The following is a 12,500-nucleotide window of genomic DNA, read 5'->3' on the forward strand; positions in this document are numbered from 1 at the left end:
GGGAATCAGAAAGAATGCGTGCCACAAACGGGATACTAATTCCAAGGTCATACTCTGACTAACGCAAAGTCTATCTTATTCGTCAAAGGGGAAGTCAGTTAATTATGTTCTTGACTCATTTACTCGAGTGCATAGTTCAGCTTGAATAATTCAGTCACAGTTTACAGAAAATGAGCTATTCTATGCATATAATTATTGTACGAATAATCTCGAAAAGGCCAGATCACCGACAAGAATCGAACGAATTTGGAGACAGAAGTAGCACGGCTTCCTATTTTAATAAGAAAAAGCCTGTCGTAAGCCGTTTTAAGACGGCATTCCTAGGTTAGAATCGTGCCTTCTTTGGTTCATCGGCAATGCAAGATGTAGTGAAACTGGCTGCTCGCGCAAAACCCAGGGAGGGAGCTCAGAGAACATGGCGCCACAAAACACGTTTGTGCAATTGTGAGCGTTTCAGCATCTCTTTGCATCGGGATTTCGTCTTGAGAACAGACATCACACAAGGTGAATGTTAAAAACGAACGAGGCCATGTAAAAAAACTGACTGCTTTGTTTTCCCATCCCCGTTGAGATTAAAAATCCCCTTTTGCTACCGATTCATGCTGATTTCTGAGAAACAATGCCACTTACGAGTACTTCTTGGGGTCGTCTTGAACCCCCGTGCTTGCCAGGAAAACCTTTGTTATTGTGCTTGAAAACGCCACTGTGATGACAGCAAAATGCACCACAACGACAACTACATCTCTGATGATTTGAAATAAAGCGATCTGGATGGTACCAACTCCTTCAAAAGCCTCAAGAAGGGAACCAAAAGCTCTGAAGGTTAACAGCATTGTGTTGAAACCGTATAGATACCCGGCAACCTCCAGGGTCTGGTTGTTTGACACGGATTCGGATGACGCCCACGTGACTATCCTCAGTGGGAGTATCCCACAGAAAAACATACATAGGATAACAAGGTCGAACAAATTCCAGCGATCTCTGTAAGGGAGTGGACGATTGATGACTTTTAGATAATAATCTTGTCGTTTTCAAATTACAACGGCGAGAACAAACGAACAGAAACAACAACAGGGACAGCAACATCAATAATACCACAGTAACTGCAACAACAGCAACAACAACCGCAGAAAGCATGCCACCCTCCTCAACTAATACTTCTGAGAGAAAGAGATCTGTCTGAACGACGGCTCAGACCATCAACAACAACAATAGCAAAAACAGAAATACCAACAACATCCCAAACAGCGACAGCAACAACAACAGCAACAACAGCTCCAACAGCGACAAAACCAATAACAATCACAAGAACTACAGTAACAACAACAATGGCACTTAGACTAAAAAGAACAATTAACAATAGTAACACCAACAATAACCACAGCAACAACAGCACAAAAATTTAGTCATTTACCTCAAATAGGTCTTTAATTCTTTTAGCCTCATTTTCTTGTCCTCAGATCGCGCAATGTCCGCAATCTGCTTTCCTTCCACCAATAGTAGCCCACAGAAGAATACCGAGATGGCCCACTCCAGGCCACTGAGAGAAAGTTGCGATGATTCGAGACAAATTGCAATATGCAATGCTACAAGGGCCAAGTAGCTAATCATTTCCCGTAAAAAGACGAAGTAGGGAATCGTGAAATAAGCCTTGTACGTCTCTTCAAACCCTACGAAAAAGGTTGATAGGAGTGAAAAATTGGATGTTAACGGGGATGTATTTGATTAAATTGAAATAATCGCGTGCGTTTTTGAGAATTCCCGAAATCCTTTTTGTTTGTGCGTTCACCGTCGCGCAATTATGGGGACATAGATGTGAAAACACACAAGCACTGTGGGGTCTGTTGAGAATGTGGAGACACGACATTTTGTTGTCTCCATTGTAAAAGGGCCTTTAAATCGTTGATTTCTTGCTGCAAAAGCTGGTAATTGGTTTTCTTGAAAGACTGCATGGGAAGTCCCCACGAGTTGGTCTCAAAAATTACAAAAAAATGTTAATTTTAAGAGTCTTGATGTTGTTGTTGCTGTTTAGAGCACATTAATAACCCATAGAGTGAAAGCATAGAAAATTAAAAACAATACATTAATCACCTATCGATACGACAAGAAAAGCAACGACAACAACGTTATTTTACATTTTTTCATGATTTACATTCAATCGATCTTCCTCCGCAAATTAGCTTGGAGCTAAGCGAGGCGGGAACTGATAATTCAGGACAAAGTTAACAACTACTGTATATATAGTTATAAATACAAGAAAAAGAAGTAAAAAATGTAGGAACAGTAATAAAATATAGAAAAACATAAAACCAGCAGCAACTTGTCTGTATAGTGATACGTTAACAATTATAGAAGTTATGATAGTCTAGGGAAAAGCTTTATAAGACGGGGAACTTCAGAATGCAGGAAATCTGGCGGTAAATCCTTGATTTTGTTTCGTAAATTAAGTCGGACTAGTAATTTAATTGAGTAAGGAATCGAGTTCCAGATTTGAATTCCAAATCTTGTGAAAGAACTAAACATTTTGTCCGTTCTAGAAAACTAACTTAACACAAAAACGTTAATTCGAGATAGATGTTGTTCTATAATTATGGAATGCGATTTGTTTTAGTAAATTGAATATGTTAATTGGTGCACTTTTTTTTATAGATATCATACACTAAGTAGCTACAATCACGAAAGAACAAGGCTAGGTAATGGAAGGCAATTCGATTTAATGAAGAAGGGAATAGCATGTTCTCTTAATTTACCGAAATAAATAAGAGGTAGAGTCCTTTTCTGTAAAATTAAAATCTTATTCCGATAGATCTGAGCGCAATTTCCCCATCCACAGATATCGTAAGTTATATTAAGGGCTGATTAGTGAGCTATATAATACAAGTAAGAGACGACGCGGGATGTGTGATATTTCCATGAAAGATTGCATGGAATCCCTCACCACTCCAAGGTATTTAACATATAATCTTTAATGTCAAGATTTGTATAGGTGTTAGACTTTTTGATTCTAGGTATCAAGGGCACTAAGGCTAGCATGGATTCCAAGACTCTTAAGGGGTGGACATCAGAATTGGAAATCTGTCCATAATTATTTCTTCGACAAATATGGAGGATTACAATTTATACTCCAACTATGATGTTAAGTATTTTGAAAAACTCCCAAACTTTTATAAACTTTTTATAAGGAGATTTTGAAATACTTCAGTGACCTGAAAGCTTTGTATAACAGTGACTTAACCAGTAATCGAGACATAACCTTGTTCAATAATAAAGAAATTCTGATTGGGCGAAAACCTTTATTTAATAAAGAATGGTTCGCTAAAGGTATTCGGACCATCAATGACCTTTTGGACAATGATGGTAAATTTCTATCTTTTGAAAGTTTTCAAAACAAGTTCGGCTTGACGAGAACAAATTTCCTGCAATTTTATCAGGTCATCCATGCTATTCCAAAGAATTTTGTTTCCAAAGCATTAGCTATGAAATTATGCTCAAGCTCAAGTGAATTTGAATCCAACTCAACATTATCTTGAACCTGAAGTCAAACTAAATTTCACTACAATGAAATCAAGGGAATTTCACTGGCTTTTTCTTACATAGAACGACAGTCACAAAAAAATAACTTTTCAGGTTTGGATTGAAGGCAGACTGGGAATGTCTATACTGCGGGTGAACCAGAATCCATGGATCATACCTTTATTCATTGTCAGTTCTCGCAACATTTTATTAAAAACATTGTTCAGTGGTTTAATGAAACTAATAAGACTAACTTTAATCCGGGACGGAGAGAAATTCTCTTCGGTGTACTCAATAATCAAGACAACATGCGTAAACGTTTCAACTAGTACACCTTGCTATTCGTGCGATACTTAATCCGGCTATAAATGCGAGTTAAGGGAAGACGCCCTGCTCCTCCCAGATTTCATCAATAAACTAAAGTTAAAACAAAGTGTTGAAACATAGTAAGAGACGAACGATACCTACGCCTCTTTAATGATTTTGCTTATTAACTACGGGTGATATTAAGTCATGATAACAACTGTCGCTTTCCTTCCTTTCGAGACCGTTACTTTAAATACCCTGAATTTCAAAAAGAGGTATAAGAAAAACATTTCATGTCCACTTAAATACAACCGGCACCTTAATTTATTTATTCTGTATATGATTACATACAGATGATGTGATAATGAAGGAGTTGCTTGGTATAAAAGCGTTTCGTACGGAGCGGAACTATATCGTATCTTAATATTAGTGTTAGTATTGTAAGTAGTGTAAGTACAATATTGTAAGTAGTACTAGTTTTGAATTGTAAAGAGTGTTCGCATTGTAAATATAAAGATACCAAAACATAATTTTCGATTGTCTATATTTTGGAGTATAGTGTTGACAATGTCATGGACTACATGTACCATGCTTGCTGCGAAAGCCGTATTACAAATCGTGAAGTCGGAAATTACACTTTTTAACAAATTTCATAAGTCTGGTACACATAAGTTTTTTTAAATAAAATCGAAGCTCTCGTAAACGACAACCCAGGGAATTCGAAAAAGTGGTCGCAACTAGAGCTGGTCGCTTACGAGAATGGGCTCTCGTAAGCGACAAAATTATAAACAATGAGGATGGTCACTTATGAAAGCTTTCAGCAAGAGTCTCTGGAATTTCTAAATTCTTATTGATGGTACTGAAGATAACGGTCGGGAACTTCTTACTTTCACTCACATCTTCCAAAATATCCTTACCAGACATGCCCAGCCAAAACACTCCAAAACATTCAAAGCCCTCCTTGAAGAGCGAGGCTACCCCAAACAGCTTATCGAGAGAAAGCTATCTGAGGTCAACTTTTCGCGAAGACAGTCGGCTCTTAAACAAAGGGCCAAAACCACCGAGAAAATTTTACCATTTGTCACAACATACAACACAGCAGTGTCAAATCTTCAAGCAATACTGACGCGCAACTGGAGTTTTATTGAAAACCAGCCATTGCTGGCAAATACATTCAAGAAAACTTTTTACACATCATACAAGAGGGGTAAATCCTTCAAGCGCATGCTCGTTAAAGCAAAATTATGAACTGAAGGTTTCATAAGTACCTGTAACCACAAACCGGTACAAAAGAGAGGCCGGTGCAGGTCTGTCATGCAGATCACATTCTTTCAAATGCTCAGCGCAGTGGGTTGTCATTTTATTAAAGCGTTGGCATACATAGATGAGACTCTGAGTGGTCGCTTGCAAGAGCTTAAAAACAATCAGAAAGTCCGGTAGGGTAATCCCAAAGGTGGTCGCGGTCGCTTACGGGAACGGTCGCTGACGAGAGCTTTCAATTAGAGAGTTTAAGTGACATTTAAAACGGGGTTTTACATTGGTGGTCGTAACTAGAGCTGGTCACTTACGAGAGTGGTCGCAGTGAGAGCTTCGACTGTATCTTGTCGTAGATTGTGAAATAAGCCGATAGTTTTCGTGCAATGTGTCATCCTCGTTCTTATATATCGCAATTATTTTAGCACATTTTAGCTTACTCGTTGGAAAGATTCCCAAGTAGAAAGATTGATTAAATATGTTGGTTAATGGTTCGGAAGCGATGTGTTTTGCTAGTTTCAATAAATTGACTGGGCAGGAATAGAGACCACATGCTTTATTACTTTGTAGGTTGGAAATTTCGGATTCAAGGTTGTTTAGAATTTAAGTGCTATAGACCCTTTCGGAAAAATGGTGCATGCTGGGTAATCAGGATAAAATGCATGATGAATGTACAGACTTCAGGGTCCTTCTGCATGTACCGGAAAGCATTGTATTTTTGGTCAATTGGGACCAGTCTTTATTTGGAGTTGTTTTGTTTTCTGTCTCTTGTTTCTTTTGTTTTACGTAATCTGTGCTCCAGAGTGACCGATCAAAGTTTTATTGTGACAATTGTTGTGATGGTTTGTGAACGAAAATTTACCATTTGTCATAAAGGGTTCTCGATCAAATCAAGGGGAGTGTTTGATTCTATGCTTATTAACCATTATGAGTTGTGTAGAAGCTATTCGAATCCGTGAAATGGAGAAAATGTATCATGAACATGCCGCAGTGCGGGCAGCCTTCGAGCAATTGACGCTTCGTTGTTCGAGTCAAAACATTTCTTCTGGAGTCGATTTTATCACTTTTCCAGTCATCTTTTTTCTCTTAGATGGAAGATATGACTTCCGGAGATTTTCTCGAGTGGAGCGTTGGTCAACTCCAGTTTTATTTCAGGATGAGAAGAGGAAAGTCGACAACTGGTGGTTTATGGTCACCTCGTCACCAGGAAGACTCACAACCAAGGGTCATCTCGCCACCACCAAATCGTCACCAAGGCACCGCCATCGTATTGCTTTAGTGACTCTAGTCAGAGCTATTATAGCACTCACCGGCATAGTAATAGTGTGCCATGATTTCTATCGGTTAGCTTTCAATCATTTGTTACTGGGTTGCCAGTATGGCAATCCCAGTCGGAAAGTGGGTGGGATTTGTTCGTTTTAATTTTTTTTAATTTTTTAATTATTTTTTTTTAATTTAATTTTTTTTTCCGTGTCGGTTAAAGTCTTGCCTGTCACTCCCCTGGTAAGCGGTGTCTTTGTACATAGAGCCTTCTGCACGTATTTTCTTAGGATCGAGAGAGTAGTGGAAATGCCCATATTTCTCTGGTGGACACAGTAGAATCGTTATTAACTTAACCTGCAATGGCGTCGAAAGTCATGTGACGCGAATGGCGTTTTAGTGGGACCTTAAACAAAATATACCCTTATGGAGCTCAATAATGGAAAGTCAGATGGATAAACTAGGCAGGCGGTGAAAAACAAACACCTGGCGACGCCTTAAAAGCTACGAGTAATGGACTTCGACAACAATCTATCGCCCGTTGAGCCGAAATCAAAGTGAGCTGTATTTCTAATGTTTTACCAAGTGTGCTGTTATGTAGAACAATGAAATCAAATGGAAAATTCTCTGGTAACTTATGGGTTCAACAAAGACAGAGAACGAATCGAACACCTTACGTGGATCTGTGATCAACTCTGCACAGTTTTCAGGTAAAAAAATAATTGGAAATGTGACAGCCAAGAATTATTTGAAAGAAAGCTTGTCGTCTATTTTGTGCTTCATTATTCAAGGAAAAGGTTCTTCATGGAAACGGTTTGATCCTGAAATTTTGTTTGTTGCAATATTGCGCATATTTGAGAAGATTGAGTTTCTTCTCTTCACGCACGTAATGAAATAGAAGGGGTTTTTGCCTCTAATAGCAAATATATTGTTTGCTTCAAAAAATTGTTCACTGGAAAAGGTGGCCTTTATGAATTCATCATGTTTTATGATATGCGAGTTTAACTTGATGGTTTTTACGGCAATAGTAAGGCATTTTCTTGTTATTCAAGGAAAAGGTTCTTCAGGAAACCTGAAGTAGATGGTAATTTGACACGATTGAGTTTCTTGTCTTCACGCACGCAATGAAATAGGATGAGGTTTTCGCCTCTAAGAGCAAATATGTTGTTTGTTTCAATAAATTTTTCGCTGGAAAAGGATTCTGTGGTATTTTCTGTCTTTGTGAATTATAATATCATGTTGTGTATTGAATCTTCCAGCTTAAGGTTTAGTATTGCTCTGTAAGCAGGAAGGGTTCACAGGCCTGTAGGAAGCGTGCTTGAATTTAAACAAAATGAGCCCCAAAATCAGTGGAAAATTGTGACGCCGATGAATAATAAAGTAGCTGCTATTTCCAAAATGATGGAATTACCTGGTGATAAATAACGTCGTACGCGTCTTGAAGGGTACATTTTGACTTCGCATAAACAAATGGTCAACCTTAAGAGTTGGGCGATTGTGATCTTTGTCTTGACTTCGCTTATTTTATTGTCAAACTTTATAACACTTGACAGAAAATGAAACTTACAATAACCCGGTATCTTGCCATCATTTGACACAGACGCTTCACTGTTTGGCGAGTAAACATGCCTCGGTAACTTAATCACGGCGCCCGCTGAATTCCGGCCATGTCACTTTCGATTTTGCGATTTATTTGAACGTAGCAAAAATCCCCCAAAATGTTTGTCGCTGATCGCAACTGTTTATATTCTATATTCACGGTTCAAAATTAATGTTGTTTTCATGTCGTAAATATTTTATTCTCGATCGACCGTCCCGGAAACTTCCTTCTGCTCTTTCTAAAAACTGTGTATCAATAGTTATTTACTTTTGCATCAATATTTGTTTTGCATAAGGCAAGCTAACAAAATCTGTACCTTGCTGAGTTCGCATTTGTTAGCGTTAATAGTATTTTCGGTCCGATGCTTTTGCTTTTTGACGGGGTATATTGTTTTGGTCTCCCATCCAGATACTAACCCCGCCGGATAGGACTTGACTTCAGTGAACTTTAGTATTACAAAGCTGTCAGATGCTCAGAGGGTGCGCTTAAAACTTGTGGTGAAAAGAAGTTGTGAGGGAACTTGAAAATTATCAACATGTCAGCCCAGAAGCCAATGTTTCTTGCTTCTCTTTTATTTGTTATTCTTCAGAGACTGTACAATACCACACAATTCAGGGCCTTCTGATTTTCTGTAACACGTACCACAGGCAACCCAGTGTATGCTTCACGGAAGCATCTCGTTAGGATTAGCTTCGGTAGTGAAGAGGTTAAGTACAATTCCTCGCATATCATTGAACCGAGTTCGACATCGTTTTTAATTTTTTTTTCTAGTCCTAGATTAAGTATTTTTCCTCAATTGCAAATGACAAACTTAACAGTGAAATTTTTTCGTCCAAATGGCATTGCTTGTTTACGAAAGGGAAAATTGCATCACCGAAGAGCGTATGAAAGTTGGAATCACTAAGGGGGAACAAAGCTTTTATAGTATCCTATTTACACCGGTCTTACCTGCCCTCCTCTGAGTTACGGAGGTCTGGCGGCCATTTTTCAAACGGAGATGCAAAAGTTAGTACAAGGGAAGGAGGGAAGAGAACTAAAAGCGGCCAGAAGGAGTTTGGAGTACAGGTAAAACAGGCGTAGTAGGAGAGGACAAGGAGACATGTTAGCTTGTCAAAGATAGAGCTTTAAACGAGATTCTACCGTGGAACTGGTGAGGGGCTGATCAACGATGCGAGCCCTCTGATCTGTAGGCCTGAACAGGTAACCCCTGGAAAGGTCAATACCAATCTCTCTTGACACAGCGACATACATTTCAACAGCCCGAATCGGGCATAGGGCCGGATTTGGATGACGACGCATTCCGAACAGATTTGAGGAGCCATCGCGCAAGGCTTTTCCCCAAACGTGATTAAAAAGAAAACCACTGTCATCTGGAAAACGGGCAATCTCAGGGGTTTTGACAAGGCCCAAATCTCCTGCACGGTCGCCAGCGTAAAATAAACATTTGAAGAAAGCTAGGTCAAGGGCGACAACAAACATTTCGGAAGGAGAGAGATTAGGCAGTAAGAGACGCTTCTCCAAGTGGCAAGAAAGTAACAGTAACTTATCTGGAAAGATTGGAATTGCATGTTTCGGAGTAACGTGAGCTTGAAGTTGTTCAGCAGCAACCTGCTTGAGGTAAAGCTTAACGAGCTCGTCAGATGCTGGGTTACCCAAATGGAGCGACCTGTTCCAATCTCCTTGACGGCCCGCGGCCGAAAATATGGATCGCAGCTTCCCAATGTAAGAATCGACTGTATTATAGGATAGACGGCGAGGACAATGACAAGAAAATACGCCTCGCTGGCCAGTATAGGGGCATCCATTGCGGTGGGGTTGTGTCTTTCCCATAGCATCATTGTAGACACGAAAACGGCAGACATCAAAAGGAATAGCATCAAAGAGTGTCTCTCGTCCAGGCAATGCGTATAAAAAATTCTCAAGCTCTTCCTTAAGGGATTGCTTTTGATTAGAATACGCAGAAGAAAGGTTTCTCTGCTGGAAAACTTGAATTCTGTCGTCGATTGCAGGGAGATCCAAGGAAAGCGCTTTACGCTTCGGAGGGTTGCCTCGACGTCTAACATATCCACACTGTTGACAATAATAGAACGTGTGGTCATTAGGATAACTACAAGTAGGACAACTGACAGCTGGTGTAAATAAACGAGCAACTCGAGGAAGAACTTGCAAAAGGCATAAGAGCACCCAGTTAACCGAGGACTAGAACACTGTAGCCCAAACCAGTCAAATTTATTACAACAACCTCGTTTGCAACAATATCTCGATATGTCTAATAAAAACATAATAGGCAACATTTTGAAAAGAAAATTTAATAACAAAACACTTGCAGGAATGTATATGGCGACCCCAAGCTTGCTTTATTAGACAGGGGTGAACCTGAACACCCACAAGTCCCACGGCAAAGTCCAAGTGAAATCTTGCAAAGAAATGTAAGCAAATTAGACCGCTACAGCCATCACCTTTCACTCAGTGCCAGGCTCCAAATGCAGTTTCACGTCATTTATATGACTCCTTAAAATATGTTTTCTGTGTACTTCTTACGAGTAAATAAAACCATTAAAAATGGGGGGTCACCGTGCTCGTGTCTTCGCAACACTATGATAATGGATGGTAAAGGGGCAATTTCGGCTTCAAAATGAAGTTAAGGATGAAAAATCAACTGCCACAAAAGGTGCCACAGTCAGTATCAAATTTCACTTTAAAAATTGCAGACTTCACTGAGTTTTCCAGTAAATTATTAAGGCATGCTTATTAAAAAAATTGACAAAAAAAAAAGCCATACCTAATTCCTGATTTTCCATCTCCAATGAATCGGAAATGTCGAAGGCATCCATGGTCGAATCCATATCATATCATATCCATATCTTTGTGCTCTCGGCAATTGGGGTGGGAGCGCAATACAGGAAATGCCAAGCAATGTCTAGCCCTGATTTCACCGCATCTTGATATTGTTCTCTTGTTATGTCAGTCCATAGTTGGAATGATTAGTTTACGGAATGACTTGAGAAAAAATCGCAGCCCTTTTATACTGCAAATCCGGATTAAGGCGGATTCGGAATCGCAGCGATGTGATTGGACGATATTCAAGCTATTGAAGTTGAAAAACTATCACTTTCTTTGCAATGTGCCGCACAAGCGGCCATAATTAATACTTATTGTTTTGACCTTTTCAATCCCACAAGATAAATCACGTGATGACATGACTTATGGGTACTGCCATAATTTACTTTATTTATTTAATTTATATTTCTCGTTATTCGCTTTTTTCACCCTTCCCATCATACAGGTCATTTGGGGAGGGGTGGGGTATTTGCACTAAAACGATGGATGTTCAGTTAACTGAAGCATGATACAGTACAAAGAGTAAATAACTAGTATTGTTTCTTTATGTAAATACCCCCCCCCCCCCTATTGCCCTGACTTGACCTGACCTGACCTGACCTGACCTGCAACCTGATCTGCAACCTGTGACCTGACCTGACCTGTGACCTGTGTTTTAGACCCGCCGCATTAGAAATGGTCTTTCTTTCCAATAGAGAGCGTAAAAGCCCAATAACTGTTTTCTGTATTCGAAGGTACCAATAGCTTCAACGGTTTCGTTACTGCTTAAGTAACGTCAATGGCTGTAAAGATCTTAATCTTGATTAGTTTCAACGCTGTCTAAATGACAATGGTTTTCAAATCACTAAATGGATCTAAGAAACGATTCTAAGACACGATTTGTAAGAAATCATTCTAAGAAACTGACAGCATCAACCGATTCAAAGAACGCTATCTCGATTAAAAGGTACTAAGCCCCACGAGAAATACCAAATACACGCTTTTAAGGCCACGTAAGGCGCAAGCTGCTAGACAGATATTAATACATTACTGATGACACGGCGTTGTGACTTCACATTTTCGGTCATATCCTGCTTTACCTCATCCCCATATCATACCATTTCATAACCCAACGCCATACAACAACACAATGACTATGGTTTCGCTGAAAAATTGCTTCGCTGGAAGGTTTCTTAGCTCAATTGCAAAAATTCACCTCGTGCGAGATCCTTTGCGATTCACTTTCGTTGATCCTTTGCTCGCCGCACTCATAAAAACCGAGATTTTTAACACAGCATCGAGCGAACAATCCGTCATTTCTCACTACGCACATGTACGCGGGGGATCCTATGGTGCTTCTTGGGGTTTCGGCCCTGCTGGTACAATAACTATTCAGGGTTCGTACTCTCCAGCTTTTCAATTTCCATGACTTTCCATGTCCTTTCCCATGTCCTTTCCCATGACCTTTTCCAGTTTTCCATGACCTAAAGTTTAGCTGTCACTTTCGAAAATGTTGTCTAAACTATCCTTGTTTTAGGGGATTTTCTGACATATCTAGCCTTCATTTTATTTTGCCATTGCTTCCACCATAATTAATAGAGGGGAATGGTTTTCCATGACCCTGCAATTGGCAATCGATTGTATGGCCGTTTGCCGGTTAGATTACTTTTTTGTTCCTTTCATAAACAAGATGTAAATTCGGGATCCAAATCAGACTGAATTGCATGCAAACCCAAGAGTGGGCTAC

General features: G+C 39.6%; 1 protein-coding gene across 1 annotated transcript in view; it reads right to left on the minus strand.

Moving 5' to 3' along the window:
• The window catches only part of LOC137970598 (uncharacterized), a 56,492-nt gene that overhangs the window by 28,267 nt on the left and 15,725 nt on the right, over positions 1 to 12,500 (minus strand). Inside the window, exons 8-10 of the mRNA XM_068817120.1 lie at positions 9,157 to 10,003; positions 1,415 to 1,670; positions 631 to 816 (exon numbers count right to left, since the gene is read on the minus strand). Coding sequence (XP_068673221.1) covers positions 631 to 816; positions 1,415 to 1,670; positions 9,157 to 10,003 — 1,289 coding nt within the window. The remainder of the gene's footprint in view (positions 1 to 630; positions 817 to 1,414; positions 1,671 to 9,156; positions 10,004 to 12,500) is intronic.

This window comes from Montipora foliosa, chromosome 9, assembly GCF_036669935.1.
Source record: "Montipora foliosa isolate CH-2021 chromosome 9, ASM3666993v2, whole genome shotgun sequence".
Taxonomy (NCBI): domain Eukaryota; kingdom Metazoa; phylum Cnidaria; class Anthozoa; order Scleractinia; family Acroporidae; genus Montipora; species Montipora foliosa.